Source organism: Truncatella angustata (assembly GCF_020726525.1).
Source record: "Truncatella angustata strain MPI-SDFR-AT-0073 chromosome Unknown BKA67scaffold_4, whole genome shotgun sequence".
In the NCBI taxonomy this organism is placed as follows: domain Eukaryota; kingdom Fungi; phylum Ascomycota; class Sordariomycetes; order Amphisphaeriales; family Sporocadaceae; genus Truncatella; species Truncatella angustata.
This window is the reverse complement of record NW_025763384.1, coordinates 1,012,974-1,030,746: the sequence shown is the minus strand read 5'-3', so window position 1 is coordinate 1,030,746 and position 17,773 is coordinate 1,012,974. Positions and strand designations below refer to the sequence as shown.

General features: G+C 50.5%; 4 protein-coding genes across 4 annotated transcripts; 2 read left to right on the top strand and 2 right to left on the bottom strand.

Moving 5' to 3' along the window:
* Positions 1-2,343: 2,343 nt before the first annotated feature.
* Positions 2,344-3,847, top strand: BKA67DRAFT_535345 (GNS1/SUR4 family-domain-containing protein; the record flags this gene model as incomplete). Its single annotated transcript, XM_046100004.1, has 2 exons — positions 2,344-3,063; positions 3,122-3,847. 2 exons carry the CDS (start codon positions 2,344-2,346, stop codon positions 3,845-3,847), a joined length of 1,446 nt encoding a protein of 481 aa, XP_045958271.1.
* Positions 3,848-5,714: 1,867 nt separating this feature from the next.
* BKA67DRAFT_676535 (uncharacterized protein) lies at positions 5,715-8,671 on the bottom strand. Its single transcript, XM_046108809.1, has 5 exons — positions 8,241-8,671; positions 8,063-8,149; positions 7,763-7,912; positions 6,638-7,418; positions 5,715-6,405 (listed from the first exon to the last, which is right to left on the bottom strand). The coding sequence occupies exons 1-5, from the start codon at positions 8,375-8,377 to the stop codon at positions 6,013-6,015; spliced, it is 1,548 nt and encodes a 515-aa protein (XP_045958270.1). The 5' UTR covers positions 8,378-8,671; the 3' UTR covers positions 5,715-6,012.
* Positions 8,672-12,166: 3,495 nt separating this feature from the next.
* On the bottom strand, positions 12,167-14,520 carry BKA67DRAFT_563909 (molybdenum cofactor biosynthesis protein 1 B). The gene is made up of 2 exons (XM_046102685.1): positions 13,053-14,520; positions 12,167-12,914 (listed from the first exon to the last, which is right to left on the bottom strand). The coding sequence occupies exons 1-2, from the start codon at positions 14,371-14,373 to the stop codon at positions 12,211-12,213; spliced, it is 2,025 nt and encodes a 674-aa protein (XP_045958269.1). The 5' UTR covers positions 14,374-14,520; the 3' UTR covers positions 12,167-12,210.
* A 1,268-nt stretch (positions 14,521-15,788) lies between these two features.
* BKA67DRAFT_517413 (uncharacterized protein) lies at positions 15,789-17,391 on the top strand (the record flags this gene model as incomplete). Its single annotated transcript, XM_046097900.1, has 2 exons — positions 15,789-16,649; positions 16,711-17,391. Coding segments are annotated over 2 exons (1,542 nt in total), but the record flags the coding sequence as incomplete, so codon positions are not given.
* Between the last annotated feature and the right edge of the window lie 382 nt (positions 17,392-17,773).

Here is a 17,773-nt window from a genome sequence, read left to right as displayed (position 1 = left end):
GCCAATAGGCATGTTTTCTCATTGACCACTACGTTTGGCATGATATGAGATCTCCTGTGCCCCAAGTCTCCTCACAATGCACACTATACGCGGCGAAACTCTACTGCCAATCAGAGCCTTTTCTATTGGCGAGTTAGCGAGTAATGTTGCCAGGTATTTTGTCTCAAACATTATTCGAGCAAATGGATTTCGTCCACGCAAGCAATCAATGTGGTTAGGCTGTCGTGGATTCGTTCACTAAACTGTATGTAAGTCGCTATAACGCCGTAGGCCTGTGGGTTCAGATTCATAATATTGGGGACGAAATACTGGATGTTAATGTTCAGGTATCGCTAGAGTATCGAGCAAAGGCTACCATACTTCACACCCTACACTTTGTCATTCTGACCAGGAACCAGATATAATTTGAATATTTAAATGAATGTTTATGAGACAGCAAGAAGGCTCCTAAAGGTATAAACTAGGTGAAAGAGTAGGGATACGATAGACAATTGAAAGAATGCTAGTTGTTGGCTCAGAATGAAAATCTTGGAAAGGCTGTCTACGCGGGATCGCGTCTCTACGCGATGTCGACGCGATTTTGACGCACGCTGTTTGGTCTCATTTTGGTTGGCGATGATGCTTTTGCAGCTTGCAAGTTCAAAGTGCTTTGAACCCCGGTCATTTAGTTTGTGCATGTGACAGCCAGGCCTGGGCGCGACATTTGGCATGTGAAATCCCATTCAAACAAACACCGAGGACTCAGGGCCGTCAATAAATCCCAGACGGGCAAATGGCCCGGTTTGTTGAGGATAAAGTACTGCAACGATCGTCTGGAGCCCTTGAAGCTGCAACGAGCCGGCTGGCTGGGCGTCTTTGATAGTTCTTCGTCTTGGTTGGCATCGCTTTCCGTGCGTACGGCTTTTGGTTTCTCTCAAATGGATTCCTATCACAGTTGGAAGCCCTACATGGTAGGTGGCAAGCACCCCAGAAGCATGGACAGAAAGCTGCAGGAATGCGGACAGCCCTACGCGGGCGCCGCGGATTACCCTTGAGCCTTAACACCGACAAGGACAGTTCCATGATAGGTATCCTCTCAGCCAAATCCATTATTCTAGAAAACTTCTGCATTCGTTGTATCTTTTCGCTACCCCCGCAGAATCACAAGCCGGATGCATTGGTGGGATAACATGGGGTGCCTGAAAGCAAGCCGGAACTGTAGCGGCGCATCTTTGGTACTAGTCTAGCTAATGAGTAGCGCGTCTGCCCCAGCAAACTTGGCACTGGCTTTTGTCGCGTGCGAGACCACACTTGCCAAACCTCAGCGACGGACAAACTCAGTTGCCCAAGTTTCCCCAACAAATTTCTGAAGAGAAAAAAAAATTTATTGCCCCGCATCTCAATTGATCAGGAACCAAAGAGATCATTTCTACCCTCTGCTGCTGTATCTGAACTTTTTATTACGGTCGCATGGCCGAAATTGGAGTCACTAGAAGTAGAAATTGCCAAGCTCCTGGCATGCCGTGGTCGACCTTGAGGTTTTTCATCATCACGAAACCGAAAACCCGTTTAAACAGAGATCGACCAATTCGACCTCATGCCCGTAATGGATTTTCATGCAGGAGTCTCAGTATTGTCATGACGCTTTGGAAGGTATTTCGTGAGCGCCTTCTCTTCTACGTTTGGAGAGGACCTGGTCGGTCTCCTATGTCCCAATTGTTTCTCTGTAATGCTTGAGCTTCTACGGATTTTCGTTTCATGTGCATGTCGTCTATGGAGCCCTAGACAAATTTAGGCACAAGCTCATTGGCTGCGGCACAACGTCATGCCTCGTCTACAGTACCAAGACTACGGATCCGTATATCCCAACAGAATCGGCTTCGAGACATGAAGCCTAGGCGGTTGAACTATGCCATCTATGGTAAACCGCTGGAGTTGCTGGGATCTATGGATCCATCTCGGAAGCGATCGTTGGGTTGCCGTCATATTTGCGATGAAGTTCAAGTGCCACTGAGCCGGTGAACCCCTGCTACCCGTGTAGACGTCGCTTCCAAAAAGTTCATCAGTCACATATTTCGGCTGTTTCCCTTGTTCATTGTTGAGTTTGTTTTGTATTTTCAACTTCTTGTCGGTGAAAGTGCTTCACACAGTCTACAACCTCCTGACGCTCTCCACTTGGACGTGCCCTTTCGCCCTCTTCATTCTTAAAGGTCCTATCGCAAGACCTGCCTGGTACCCCGGGTCTTTCTTCTCCGTTTCGAATCCGAGCCTCAGATCTTGAAGCGCAAACTCTACGCGGCTTCAGGACGTCACTTTCCTAGCTTGGTACTACAGGGCGCGAGATTTTATAGCAAACCAGTCACCATGGCATCTTCAACTTCAGTATTCTTGGATACCCCTTCTCGGGACCTCTTCCAATTTCCTCCTCCCGCGGCGCCGCATGCGATACCACCGCCGCACTTCGATTATCCCTTCACTATACCAGACAGCTGGTTCACAGCAGCGCTGGATCCTAAAGTCCCCATTACCATTGCAGCAACATACGCCATTACTGCGAAACTTTTGAACAAATACAACAAGTCAACTGGCAAGAAACCATGGGCTATCAGTAAGACTGCGCCGTTTCGCTTATTCGTTGTGCTGCACAATGTCTTCCTTGCCGTATACTCAGCGTGGACTTTTGTCGGCATGGTGGGCGCTCTTCGGAGGTCGATTGCTAGTCCCACCGGTCCCAATGGCCTGGCTGGCACCGTTGATAGCTTCTGTCAGCTCAATGGCCCAGCAGGGCTTGGCAACGCCGCCACGTATATCGATCAGGAGGGTGGCTGGCAGACTCAGCCGAGTCGTGTTGATACTGGAAGGCTGTGGAACGAGGGTCTGGCCTTCTACGGCTGGATCTTTTATCTCAGCAAGTTTTATGAGGTTCTGGACACCTTCATCATTTTGGCCAAGGGCAAATACAGCTCTACCCTGCAGACTTACCACCATGCTGGTGCTATGATGTGTATGTGGGCTGGCATCCGTTATATGGCGGCCCCCATCTGGGTCTTCGCGACTGTCAACTCCTTCATCCATGCGCTGATGGTAAGCCGAGAATCCCGATTATGAAAGGTAGATTTTCTTTTGCTAAACCATGAAACAGTATACCTACTACACCGTCACCGCTTTCAACATCCGCGTGCCGAGCGTGATCAAGCGCACGCTGACGACTATGCAAATCACCCAATTCTTGATCGGTGCGTCGTATACTATGTTGCACTCCTTCGTGTACTACACGATCCCGGTCCAGGTCCCTACCACGCAGCCCGTGGCCTCAGTCTCCAGTGCTGTGGCTGCCGCTACCGAAGTAGTCAAGACCGGTGGCTTCCTCGACGGTCTCAAGCAGGCCGTCTTTGGTGCTGCCGGTGCTGTCGAAGCTGCCAATGTCGCCGCTGTTGTTTCACCCGAAGCCGCTGCTCCTACCAACAGCATTATCTACGAGACACAATACCATACTACTCCTTGCATCACGTCCGCTGGTCAGACCTTCGCAATCTGGCTGAACATCTTTTACCTTGCGCCTCTCACCTACCTGTTCGTTTCTTTCTTCATCGCGAGCTACCTTAAGCGAAGCAATGCCGAGACTCAGCGTAGCCGCGCTGATAAGAAGACTGGTGGTGCTGACCGCCGTTTGAGCAATGCCATGATGACCGCTGAGAAAGCCGGCTGGGACGCCGCCAAGGGTATTGAGAGGGAGATCTACAACCAAGGTGGCGAGAACGCTATTATCGAGGAGGAGGATGTCGTTGTTGTTCCTGCCAATGGATCACCAGCCAAGGGTAATACCAGGGCCCTGAGAAACCGGACCACCCACTCCCGCAAGGCCTAAGCTTGGTTGCACCGCATGAAGGAGGATGAAGATGTGCATTAAAAACAAAATGAAGTACTGGCGCCATGGCTAGCCGCTTTTATCCGGGCTGACAGGTGTTTCCGTAAGGGTTGTGCCCACGCAAGAGGATGTGATGTTCCCATGCGTTACGAGACAGCATGTATGCTTATTAAGCGCCGCGAGCAAATATTGCGCTAGGCAGTGCTTCTCTCGTCATACCGCGAATTCATGTACATACTAGGGGAATCATTGGGAGTAGGCGTACGGGGTTTGTACATACTAGCCAGAAATCTCGAATTCAAAAGATAATCATTTACACCATCTTACCGGCCTCAGGTAGTGATGTTCGGACCTGACCGCTCTAGATGTTTGCCCGGGACGAACTCTAGTGTTACTCAGCTGATGACTGTTTCGCAAGACTCCAGGCGGAGTCCTCCTCCTAGCCGCGCGGTATGATGACTTTCTCCTTGAGCTTGGTTCAAAGAATGATTGGATAATAGGCCGAGTCTTCCCCTAGAATCCATGGCCGTCTCACTGGACAAGAGGAACGAGATACTCAACTAATGCTGGAACACATCCCGTCACCGCATAGACGCGGTACAGCCACGAGCATTCCCAAAAGGCTTATTTCTCTTGTACTCCCAGCTGTAGTACAATCTGGGGTAGCTCTGCTTCTTACTGTGACGGGGTCAAAGGTAAAAATATAAAGGTTCCTAGACAAAACTCAATCCATCTGGCTCCGTCTATAGCTTGTCGATAGCTGTCGGTGGCCTCGAAGCTTCACGCGAAGCCCACACACTCTCTCTCCCTCCCTCTCTCTCCCTCTCTCTCTATGTGTATGTTTCTCTCTCTCTCTCTCCCTCCCTCTCCCTCTCTCTCTGTGTGTGTCTCTTCTCTCACACTCACACACACATACACTCATATACACACACACATAAACAGGCCGAAGCAGGCTCGGGGGTATCGTGTGAGTAAGGGTAGGGTAGCAGACCTATGGAAACCAGCGAGCTTGAACTAATCTGTGGTGTGGAGAGCCGAGATGATGGATTTGTCATGCGGTTCAAATATCCCACAGTAGGAATCGTGTAAACCCGGTGTTCATCACCAAAGGACTGGGAAATCGTGTCGTTCGTAATGTTGAATGCTTGAGTTGCCTGGCATCGTCTTAGCATGGTTGACTAGAGAGATCTATTCACGTATTTGGTCTGAGCCAAAGCAAATAATGGCCTCGTTGATTTTCCGGTTCCTTGATATGCGATGCGAGATGCTACTTACAGGCTAGAAAATACTGGCAAATAGGGAAAGGCATGTTGCCGGACGCAGGCTGCTCAGGTTAGAAAGTCAGTGGGTGAAGAAGTATAATGCCGAGGCACCTCTCAAACCATCAAATACATGCATCAGTCATCCAAAGACAGGAGCAGGGTGATATTGGGAATTATGTTCAATTTATTCATCTCTCGCGTTGCAGCCCGGGCGAGTCAAATTTGCCTTTGCTTCCGTGCACTCTATGCCCAGCAACATCATCATTATTACCGGCGCTGATAGGCTTATAGCACAGCCAAATTCTTGAAAGAAATAGAGATTGCCCAAAACGCCTTACGTAAATCGTGGTCTTCGGCCCTGCAACGGGCGAGACGTATTAATCTCAGAAAATTCGCAACGTAAGTCTGGTAGTTGTCCAGATGTTGAGTCTATACCACCGACAGTTGTTCTACCCCCCTTGGACTTCCGCGTCCGCTGTTTGCTGCTGATATTCTTTGTCACATCAGCGCTTGGCCTGTGTCTCGAGAAGATCGCTGTACCCCTCCTTCCTTCGCTGGAAATTCAAACTGGGGTATCATGTTGGAGGGGTCTGAAGAGGTGCCGGTGAGAGGCTCCAAATATCGAAAAGCCGGCATGGAGAGTCGTTCGCGGACACGGCTTCGTATCGTCTTCTAATGCGTCCAGTCTAATCCTCCTCTTTGTTGTATACCATTCTAGTCTATAATGTTCGTTCGTTCTTCGGCCGTTTCGTCATGACGAGTGGATCACCTCGGCTCAGAGTAAGGTCAGGCCCACAGTTGCTGAGCTATGTCGGGTGTCCACATGGGATTGTGTCGGGTGCCTCCATGGAGAAGGTGGCCCGAGAGATTAGGTAGGGATGTTTGTTTGATGAGCTTGTCGCCTCAGAACGTGCTCCAGTTCCAGTCTCGCGGTACGCTCGCTGCAACCTCGGCCCCTTGCGGCAGCCTGCCCTTTCCTGGAGCAGCAACAGCTGTGGGTGTGCTGCCAACGGGGCTGTCGGGACCGTTCTGCGAGCCATTCGCCGATGCGGCATCGTCGGATTGCTCACTGTTCTTGCGACTGCACCAAACCTCATATTCGGTATGGCAGTGGGAGCATGAGCGGCTGGGAGTGCCCCGGGGGTTGTAGTTTGCATTCTGATCCAAGGGCACGTCGTAGTTGGAGTGGTTGTCGCAGAAGATGTTACCACACTTGCGGCAGTGATGTCGCCGCGTCCAGTAGTTGAAGTGGCGCATGCAGGAAGGCTCGTCGCAAATGGCAGCTTCGGTGTCGGGCTATTTGAGGACGCTGTTAGCTTGCCGAAGGTTTAAGAATAAAAAAAAAATAAAAAAAGAATAAAAAATAGGCGTTCTTTCAGCATGAAAGCATAGACCGGATCAAGTAAATGAACATGCAAAGGCAAAGGTTGCGTGTCACACGGCACTTTCATAAAGCTGCAGATGAGACATGACCCCGGGATATCATGCAGCAAATGAAGAAAATGCTTAAAGCCAAGACTAGACTCACCTTCCAGTGGTCGCGAGTGGGCTGCGCCGTGGGCTTGGGGAACATGTCCAAGTTCAGTTCATTGTCCATGCACTTGCCGCTGTCGCCGGTAGAGCGTCTTGTCAATCGTCCAAGAGCACCGAGGCCAGTCAGGCTGGACCAGCTGCTGCTGGCCTTTAGGCTGTCGTCGTCCTCATCATTGGCGTTCTTCCTCGTCGGCGTCTTCTTGGCCGGGTAGTCTGTTGGCCGCAAGACAGCAGGGATGTACAGAGGTCTCAGTTGACGTCCATGGTACGACTTGGGTGAAGTGGGCGATGCGTTATTAGAGGTGCTGAGTGGTGAGATCTGGCGACTGCTGTTCCCAGAGTGGATTTGTTGCTGGAATTGTGCTTGTGATTGTGCTTGCGACTGCTGTGACTGTTGCAACTGTTGCAACTGCTGTAGCTGCGCGACTTGTGACTGGTTTGTGAGTTGCGACTGCTGTTGCGCCAGGTGAGGGTAGAAGTGACCGGCGTATGGCTGCTGTTGATCGGGCAGCCGTGGCATTATGAAGTCGGTAGCCATCATGGCGGGATTAGGTTTCCGGCGATTAAGGGAAGTGAACCAAAAGAAGAATAAGAAGAAGAAAAAAACCCGATCGCCTTCTTTGTTCTCGCGAAACCGAGCAATTATTTGGTTGCCTTGTTCCTTTGGTTGGCCGAACGAGCAGGTGCTCTCGTACTCTGTGGCAATGGCCAGTTGTAACTCTGGATTCGTGGTAATAAACTTGCGTGAGCCGCCCCCCGCTGGTTCAATGCTCGTGCTTTAAGTTTAGGTAAATTATCGGGACGTGACAGATCGAAAAGATCAGGACCCCCGCCGACGAAACTGCTCGCGTGATACAGTTGCAAGTGTAGTACGCAGGCAGCCCACAAGACAGCCTTGAGAATGAGTTGCTATAGTATTATTATGAGATGACGGAGTAGGTTATGGTTGTAGAGTACGCGCAGCACGTAGGTATGGGGATATGCTTCGAGAAAGTCAAGTTCAAGCGGATGGGTGGTTCATTTCATTGACTTTAGGCGATACGTAGGTATTGAAAGTAGTCCCAGTCGCCTGCGGAACTACTGGGTACTTGACTAGTAATATCAGAGCAACAGTACGTACGGCCCATATAATGGGCATGGATATCGTCGGAAATCTGCACACAACCATTGGCCATCGCCTGGGCCTGCTCCAGCTAGATTAGTGGTCCTTAGTGCTAACTGGGTAGTGCTGCGCGGCGAATGGTGATGGGCGGCGGACCCTGAATCGGAACTACAGGCAAAGTACTACGTATGGTTGGTACGAGGGCTTCCCACGGCGAGCATGGATCGAGGGGGATGCAATGCAAAAGTAAGCTCAGCCACTACGAGATAAGATGCGCCAGGCTGGCCAGGGTTGACTCGTGTGAGTTTCCACACCCACAATAAGCTTCCCACTCCAGCGACGAGTGAGATTGAAGCGATAGCAAGCCTAATCGCTCCAATACCATGCAATGCGGTTACCGAGTAACTGTGCGATTCCTTAGTTTTTAACTGTCAACTCTATACTGCACACAGCATACGCTTGCTGTTTCGGAAATATCGCCGGCGACATAACTCACACGCTCGAGTATAGATTCCCGATTTGTTTGGTTGACATGCGTGACATTGACTCTGTGGGCGAGTAAGCGAATGCAGGCGGCAGTTCCCTCTCGATTGTCGTGGCAGGGTATGGGCGGATAAGTGTCCAGAGACCCATGCTTCTTTGCGGTGACGGTCACCAACACGGGTACGTATCTACTACTACTGTACATACATGCGGTAGCAAATGATGGAAGTCTGCTCGCGTTCCTTCATCTGCCTGCTATCTCATCCTTGCTTTCTAAATACGTGGTGTTCCAGGATCTTCCTGCTTCCAAACAATTATGTTCAACGACATCAGCGACGGCCTCGAGTAATGCGCTAGATAGGCTACGGTTTTCTGTCGCTTTCATTAGCTGCATGTAATAAACGCCGTGTGGCAGCTGTGCATAGTAGACGGATGAGATGTGTTTGCCATTCGTTTAATGGGACAGCAGTAATGTGCGACGTCGGAAGTACGGTGTATTTCTGGCAGGCGGGACAGTATTGTCCGCCAATGTTGCATTTGAACACGGTACGAGACTGGACATGATGGATCGTCCCCCATCGAGTGGCCACTCTACTGTCTATACTGTGGTATGAGGGGGACTAATACTTGCTCATCAATCAAGCCTACTTCTTGACAAACGGCTATGATAACATCGTGCTGCCCTTCGTCAACTTTAGTCTACTGCAAACACCAACTTTCTTTCCGTCCCATTGCCAGTGCTGGTCTCGATCGGGAGCTCATCTCAGTCAGTCCAAGTTATTGCTGCAGCAAATATGCAGGCAAGCAAGACGTGCAGCAACGGCGCTATCGGCTGTCGGTGTATGATCCTGGCAGGGGTATGCAACACCAGGCGCTTTGGAAGCAACACTTCAACGGATTCGTACGTCAGCTCAAGGTTTCAATAATTCTAGCGAACCAACCTAAAGCCGTAAATGGGAATCTTGCACGTTCTTCACCGCGGATCGCCAATATCCCTTTGATTGCTTTTGTGTTGCAGCATCCTATCATATGGTATGAAGGAGGTTTGGCTCCTGCTGGATTCCATTTACTGTTCCAGGGAATATGGCTTCGTCTTTGGCCCACCTAGCGGAAGTCTCGAACCAATATGTATGCAACTGCACCACCTGGGCCAAGTATAGTTACATTATAAGCCGCCAGAGCCGTTGCCGTTTTGCAGCAGCAAAAACGCTGAGATGAGGGGCGCCGCTCGATGGAACTAAAAGTGCACATGGGTAATTTTGCGAGGCTCCTCACTACTGTATCGAGATATGTTGCTCCACGACTCCACGACACCCGCTTCACGATGCCGCACGTTATATTGGAAGTTTGGAGTCGTTTCCACCTTTTCGTTGTGTCAAGGACTCCTCTGATCAACACAAACTAAATTCAAGCGCTGGGTCTCGCCCTAGTCCCCGAAATGCTACACACGCGACACTTGAGGACAACTCTATGTGTCCAGTTCGTCTAAGGGCCGAAGAAAATGGATTCTGTGAGTAACAGTAACTTCATAAGGCTCCACCAAGACACCCAACGCCTCGGGTAGTTGGCTTTCGATTCAGGAAAATGTCTCGTTGCTCAGCCAAATGCTCGTCACGGTTCGAAATTCGCTCGGCCTCGAACGCATTTGGCTCGGACAAATTGATTATAGTGCCCAGCCTCGCTACCAGTAATCCGTCGTCGATGCGCTCTATTGTCTACACCAGTTTTCGCCCCTCCTTGTCAGCAGCACTGTCTTCACGATGCCTTCGTTCCTCTCGCATAGCGCATTCGCCGTTTCGCCGTTTCGCCGAGATAAGTGCGCAGCTCAGCTAGAGGATTACACACGCCTCCCCAGACTTCAACCCCAGGACTAGGTTGCAAATATCCGCCAGTAGGAGGCGCCGAAAATGTTGAAGCGCAACATTTGCGGGTCACGGTCCTGGAGGGGTAATTTCTAGAGTCTTCGTATGTGCCTATGCGCTCATCTTGTGCCTGGTATTAATGCCGCCTCACGTTGACGGGGCTATTGTTTTGAGAGTTCAGCGGGAGCGAGTACAACCAAACCATCTGCATGTAGAAAGTGGCTCGCTTGCTAAAAGGTTTCCTGCCCAGTCTCGAGTTGCGACGCCAAAATCAGTTCACTGATAAGTATCCGCCGTCAATGACACAAGAATGGTCCAGTGCAGCGTAGCTGTACTTTCGCTAGCAGTCTTGCATTAGCACAACTACTGCAGCCACAACAATCTCTTTGAATGAACCAAATAGTTGCCTCCGGTACTTCATGTGGCTTTGCAGTAGTATCACTTCCGACACAGCTGTCCACATGGTGAAATTAGAACTTTCCCGCATCAACCATGAATACAAAGAAATATTTCTCCAGTTTCTTCTACGGATCCATAGGCGCATCAAACCCTCCGGCTCACAAGGACTTTGCCTGCCTCTCTTGCAGGGATGAATCAGTGCTCTGTAATCCCTGTAATTCAGGGTCCAGTTAGTCGGACCTCTGAGTGGCCAATAATACCAGCCTCTTATCGCGGAGCCCTGATTCGCCGCACGCTCTCTCGGTGCCCAATGCGGTAACCCCAGCCAGGACTTGCGCGGAATGTTCGGCGCAAGAGCCACAAACCCAGCCAGAAACTCAATTCGGCCTATCCGGCTTGAGGCGCAATAGCGGACCGTCCTGTGAGACATCTGCGTAACAGCAACGCTTTCCTACCGCTAAAGAGGCAATTGCCGCTCTGCCAGCGCTATGTGCGAAGTTCGGAGAAATACTCCTCTTTTTCGGCAAGTACAACTCCGTTCAGGTTGGATCAGCACGACTCCTCCAAGTGAGCGAAGCCTGGAGTATGTAAACGGAAGAGAACGCGAATCACAACCCCATAGCCCCTGATTAACAAACCTCGCATGCCCGGCCGGCAGCGATCTTGTGTCATGTGAGTTGAACAACGAAAGTGCCCCGCGGAGAGAGCTTCAACACGCCGTCATGGGCGCGTGTTGTTATCGGCGTTGATCGATCGGAGCGGCTCCCGATAGGAGGGAGATTGGCAGAAAGGAGTCGCGCGAGCCCTTGACCGACCGCGCCGGTGACGTAGCGATCTGCTTGGCAAGCGCATTTCGAACGATCCTTCTCGAGGCTCATCGAGATGCAACTCAATCCAACCTCGTGGCGGAAACGTGGCAGAAACAAGAGCTTACTATAGTACGCTCCTCTCTACCAACACTAAGGAATCTCTTCCATCCATTTGGCGCAGGAATGTCTCCGCAGAGCAGTGAACTTAACTGTGGATGATTCGGAAAAGCCATACTGCGAACAACGCGTGCCTTCTTTCGCCGCGCCTGTAGTCACGGGGGGACACGCGACGTGCGCGTACTCATGTCTCTACGGGTCGACATTCACAAAGTGAAATGTAGCACCTCGTTTGGCCGCCTTGTGGACAATACCATGGACTTGTCCCTGGAATCACGCAATTGATTACTTAGATCTCGTGGATGGGACAACACATCCATGAGCCTTTGGAACGGCGTCAAAAGTAAAAGCAAAACAAAAGCCCAAGAAACCGTAGTGGCGCCCTCGAACCCACTCGAGTCAAGAGGAATTGGCGCTAGGGAATGCGGCTTCCTTCTGTCACAGAAAGATTCTTGAAGTTCAAAGCCCAAGGAAGGGCTGGCTCTTATGAAAAGGAAGGGCTGTTGGGATAATTGCGGTCAACCAGTTGAGTTAAATTGGCTCGGGCAGCGGTGATAAGCCCGGGCAGAAGATGATGCGACATGCACATACTTGATTCATTAATCTGTTTACGATCATCAGGACCAGCGTCCCTGATACACATCTTTGTAGGGACGATGCTGGACATACAAAATACCTTGGATGGTTGCGTAGACTGGATGTGTCTTAGACCAGAGAAATGAATTATATGCACTAGAATTTAATATTCAACTAGATGGGTACCGGTCGTTTGTTTCCCTTTCCGAACTGTCAACTCTCAAGACCCAGCTTCTTCCGACATACCCTCAACCCACCTCCCGCTCTTTCCACCTTCTTTGAGCACAACCCGTAGTCCTTCGACTACCATGCCCTTATCCACAGCCTTGCACATATCGTAGACCGTGAGCGCCGCCGTAGATGCCGCGGTGAGAGCTTCCATTTCCACGCCCGTTTTACCTTCGCAAGAGACTGTAGCTTCGATGTTGACCTTTCCACCCAGCGCGCCATCCTCAGGGTCGACCACAGCTAGCTCGACCGCAACCTTGGATATCATGATAGGATGACAGAGCGGGATGAGGTCCGGTGTCCTCTTAGCTGCCATGATGCCTGCAACCCTGGCGACACCGAGGACGTCGCCCTTCTTGAGCGCATTGTCACGTATCAAGGTCGTGGGAATAGGGGAGCTGAATCGCACACTGCAGACAGCTTTGGCAGTGCGGGACGTGGGCTGTTTGTCGGAAATGGACACCATGTGTGCCGATCCGGAGGCAGACACGTGTGTTAATCTGGGCTCGTTGTTGGATTTCCCGTCGTCGTCACGAGCTGAACGAAGGTTTCTAGAAGTTGAGAAGGGGCGCAGTTGATATCCCTGAAGCGGTGCCGCGCCAAAGAGATGGAAAGGCACATTCTGTGCCGCAGCTGTATAAGGACTCCATTTATGTTGGTATTGTGACAGTGACGTTGGCATCGAGTTCTGGCGACCTATGAATCGCTGCTTAGTCTTCCGTTCGAATAATACGTGGTAGATTGAATCAGAGAGAAGTGCATACTTCAGATTGGTGTTTTTCTGCCGCCGAACAGCCGTTGCTAGAGCAGGACGACGATGGGATGTTCACCCACCTATCAAAATCATAGGCCTGTTTGGCATATTTTCAAGCTCGCCAATACCGGCGTGCTTCTCTGCCTTCCGCTTTACAGCCATGCCAATAACATTGAGGAGTTCCTGTTCGTTCGGTGCCAAACCAAGGGGTTTGGACGTATCAACAAGCCCTTGCCTCCGGTCCATCTCGACCCTCTTCATGGCTTCAAATGCTTCCTCTTCAATTGGCTCTCCATTGTTAGACTTCCTCAAGATGTCTCGCAGCGAGACTTCAGCATTGCCGAACAAGCAGACCTTGAGATTTCCGTCGCTCGTGATGCGCAGTCGATTGCATGTCCCACAGAAATTGTGCGTCATGCTAGTGATAAAACCGATCCGACCCATAAACCCAGGTATCTTCCAAGTCTTACTCGTGTCATTCTTGTGGTCCTGGACCTTCTCAAGTCCCGGATACGTCTCCCGAATATGGTTGACCATCTCTTTGTAGGTGAACATCTTGCCCTCATTCCACTTGTTTCCGCCAAATGGCATGTACTCAATAAACCTGATCTCAATGTCCTTTTCTCGTGTCATCTCCACGAATGGATTGATCTCTCGATCATTGACTCCACGCATGACGACACAGTTGATCTTTAGCTTAATGCCAGCTCCGTGGCGGTTGAGCTCCAGAACCTTGTCGATGCTTTTCACGACGGCATCGAAACCTTTCCGCCGCGTCATGATCTGGAACTGCCATGGATCAAGCGTATCAAGGCTCAGATTGACTCCAGTCAGTCCGGCTTCTACCATGCCATCAAGCTTTCTGTGAAGAGCCAGTCCATTTGTCGTAAGGCAGAGCTCTTTAAGACCATGAGTTCGGAGAGCGCCAATCTGCTGCATCAAAGGTAAAATGTCTTTCCGTACAGTGGGCTCACCTCCCGTAAGCCGGATCTTGTTGACACCTTGCGCCACGAAAACTGATGAGAGCATAACAATTTCGGGTGTAGTCAGAATCTCTCTCTGGGGTGAAAGCGGAACACCTTCTTCTGGCATGCAGTAGACACACCGCAAGTTGCACCGCTCGGTGAGCGATATACGTAAATAGTCATGCTCACGATGATGTGTGTCTGTCAAGAAGTCCGAGAACGGCTTGGCGTTCTTGAGCAACTCGCGCCGGCGGTAAGGTTTTGGTGGATCCTGCACAGTCGAAACAGGCGAGATTTCTTCCAGATGAGGCATCGGCGTCCCTTCTATCGCGGCAGACGTCGCGACTCTACGCGCCGTCTGATGGCGCGTCCGGAACGCAGCTTGGGCATGTCGCCAAACTGCACGTCCCGGCCTTAGCGGAATAGCCGTTGACATGGTCGGGCGGAAGATAACGGTGATAAAGGGTCAACGAATGCAGACCATCATGTCAGAACGCAGCTATAATGTCTAGACGGGACACTAAGTAGGATCCGGTCACTCAAGTGAAGAAAGCCTCCGATTAAAAATACTCGAAAGTTTATTCGCTACCAATCCGAAGACGTTCAAATAAGTCTATGTGCGCGGAGAAGTCGGTGGACCAGTGAGTCAGCAACCAGAGCTATCCGGCCAATACTGGCCGGCTCCGACCTCGAAAAACTCCGATGACATAAACTTGATGAGTACAGCATGGAATCATTATAAACTGGGTAGGCCAGACTGCCATTTGCACTCATTCGAAATATGATTATGTCCATGAAGACCAAGCCTCAGCTTGGTCCAAAGCCGGTCGCACTATGATCCACTTGTCATATACTCGGCTTTTCAATGCGCGTTTTATGTTCGATATCTGACACTTAGACGAGAAATCACCGTGATGCTCCCAAAAGAATCCAAAATAGAAAAAGTGAAAAGAAAGAGGAAAACCCCTCCCTCCCCGGGAGACTCTACTCCTTAAAATGGGAGGTATGGAAGCGCAAACTCTCGAAGGACAGCTCTGATATCTAATGAAAACAGATTTCCCCACTTGATAGCATCATCTCAATCGTTTGTCCTTGCGTCGAGGTTTGGATCACACCACCAGGTACCGTGAGACACCATTGTGCTGTGGCGTCTGACGTGCTGAGATAACCACCTACCGAAGATTAGGATAATATTTTGCAGCTGCTTTTTCTTCACAACACGCAAATACAGAACTATTTCTGTGCTCGCCACTTCCCGGATGATTATTGAAAAATTCATTGCCTCATAGCGGTGCGCCTAATTTGTATATGAATAGTGTCGCACATATTTCAGTACTTCGACAGTATTTCAGCACCACATCAAATCGTTGTCAAGCTTTGCTCCGCGCAAAAATGAACAATCAGTAGGCGGAGTGGTCAGCGACGACGACCTCGTGCAATTGCATTGGTTGAGCCATTCATGCACCGCCGTTAAGCTTCAAGCATTCTAGTCAATCCTTTCAAATGCTGCAGCCTTGATTTGTTTTTCTGAAAGTCGTGGGATATTGAGCACGAGGCCCATATTAGTTGGTAGATTGAGCCAAGTCATAGCTACCACACATCTGTCATCACACCATCTACAGGTTCACCGGTTTCAAATCGTCTTCGTCACTGTCACTGCGTAGGACTTCAGATGAGCGATTTGGACAGAGTTAGTCGTTCAGCTCGATAAAATGCAATACTCACCTGTCTTTAAGTGTACGCATGCCCCCCAACCCTTATCTTCTGAACTGTTACAACCACTTGAGCTTCGTTTCTACAGTACCCTCATGTATCACAAGTAGACGAGCCGCATATTGATCACAACAAATAGCTTCCCCACATTGCCTCCCAAGCCCAAATGGCAAGTTCATTGCAACGATCTTGCCGTCAGAAGTCAGTATCAGGGCCGTCGAAACTCTCGATGTTGTGCGAACCATCAAGCTACGTGCAGATCTTGCTGCTGCAATCACCACATTTGCGTGGTCGCCCACAGCCGAGAGCCTCTTACTCTCCACCAACGACGAAATACACGTGTACTCTGCACCAGATGGCGACCTTCATGCGACCATGCGTAACTCTTCTACATCCGGAGCAAATTTGAGTTTCGTGAATTTTGGCGCTACTAATAGGGAGGCTTGCGTCTGCTCCGCTCACGGGATCACACTGTCACTTTTCAATCTCGCTTCTCTGAAGACAATCGAAATAAGCAATCCAAAGTTCTACACCGCATCGTCTGCCACCCGCGGGTACTCAATCCGACCACTTACGCATCATTTAGCACTACTTACCAGGACTTGCGGCAAAGATACGGTCAGCATTCATGCTCCAGAATCGAGACAAGTGCAGCGATCATGGAGTCCCGATCTTGTAGATGCACAAGGCCTATCTTGGACTCCAGATGGTAGATGGCTGATTCTGTGGGAGTCTGCCGCGCAAGGTCATAGGGTCATATTCTACACACCAGATGGTCACAAATATAAAGACTGGCGGGGATCGCTCCGGTTGGCCTCTAGCGACATGCATGGCCGGGGATTAGGTGCGGGTGTCAGACTCGTCGCGTTCAGCTCCGAAAGCCAATATATGGCAATTGGTGACTATAGCAGATGCATTTCTGTGCTACCACTGGGCAGTTTGACAGATGAACTGCAGCTCTGTCACCCTCACACCATTGAGCCCAAGGATACACTTCAGGTACGTTTGGTCTAGCATATGCAAACGGCCGCCGAACAATGCAGAGCTAAACGAACAACAGATCTGGCAGGAACAGCTTGATAGTTCTCATGGGCAGAGCCTTGTGCACATGTTCGCCAGAGCCTCCCAGCCCGTGGCGCCGGTTGTACGAATGCCGTCTAATGCACAAGAGCTGCGGACAGGCCCCCTTTTTATACTTTTCGACAGTTCAGCGGCCTTGCTTGCGGTCGCACTAGAAGATGCACCAAGCACGTTATGGATTTGGGATGTCTCGGTTTCTGAACTACGTGCAGTTCTCATTTTCCATGCCGAGATCTCTCGTGTCGAATGGCATCCATCGCAGCCCGAACTTTTACTTGTGAAGTGTGAAGGACAAGACCATGCTGGCAAAGTCTTTGTCTGGGACCCGCTGAGTGAAGGTCCTCGTGCTGTGGATTTTACATCACATTTTGCGGGAAACGTGAGTGGTAGATCATCTGCATATTGGCTGCAGCTCCCGGAGGGGCCCGCGTCATTGTTCTTTACGGACAGCGAATCTTACCTTCTCGGATCCATGGCAGGACCAGAAGATGGCAATGTCCCATGGCGTTTGTATCAGTCAGCACCATCGGCCAGTTCTAGACAAGCTGCACGATCTCCGTTGTCGTCCGCTAAAGAACATGACATGGATGACAGCGACATGGGTGGAGATGCCAGTCAGTTGGACGATACTTTTCAATTCAAGAAACTCGGCACCGATTAGGGTGCATTACTTTCGTTGTTGCAGTGCACGTTATGTGACAAGTCAATAACGACCCAGTGCCGTGGATCTGCTCGGGCTAGTTCTGGCGGGGAACAACCTGTCATGTCCCGGACTGCAATGCAGGCTGTGTCGTCACTTTTACAGCAGTACTACTCTTGTGTTCGTCTGCTATTTTGCTGGACTGAGCAACCGAATTGCCAAGGTCGCTATGTTCACAGTTCAGTGGCAGTGGGCCCGTTGGCGCGTCCCCACATGTGTATAATCGTTGCCCGTGGGATTCCCCCATCTCCAGAGAGAATGTGTTTGTTTCGTGAGTAAAGCGGTATACTCGAGCCGAATACTGAGACATGAACGATAGTGGGGCACACATGGTGGAGCGGGA

Bases quoted from the DNA above. Each gene is read 5' to 3' on its own strand.
- BKA67DRAFT_676535 (XM_046108809.1), bottom strand. From the start codon at position 8,377: ATGGGTCTCTGGACACTTATCCGCCCATACCCTGCCACGACAATCGAG. The intron at 7,419-7,762 runs GTACGTACTGTT...CTAAACTTAAAG, and splicing joins CCATGCCCATTATATGGGCC to CACGAGCATTGAACCAGCGG. The intron at 6,406-6,637 runs GTGAGTCTAGTC...GTCCTCAAATAG, and splicing joins CCACTCGCGACCACTGGAAG to CCCGACACCGAAGCTGCCAT.
- BKA67DRAFT_563909 (XM_046102685.1), bottom strand. From the start codon at position 14,373: ATGTCAACGGCTATTCCGCTAAGGCCGGGACGTGCAGTTTGGCGACAT. The intron at 12,915-13,052 runs GTGGGTGAACAT...AGCGATTCATAG, and splicing joins CAGGCCTATGATTTTGATAG to GTCGCCAGAACTCGATGCCA.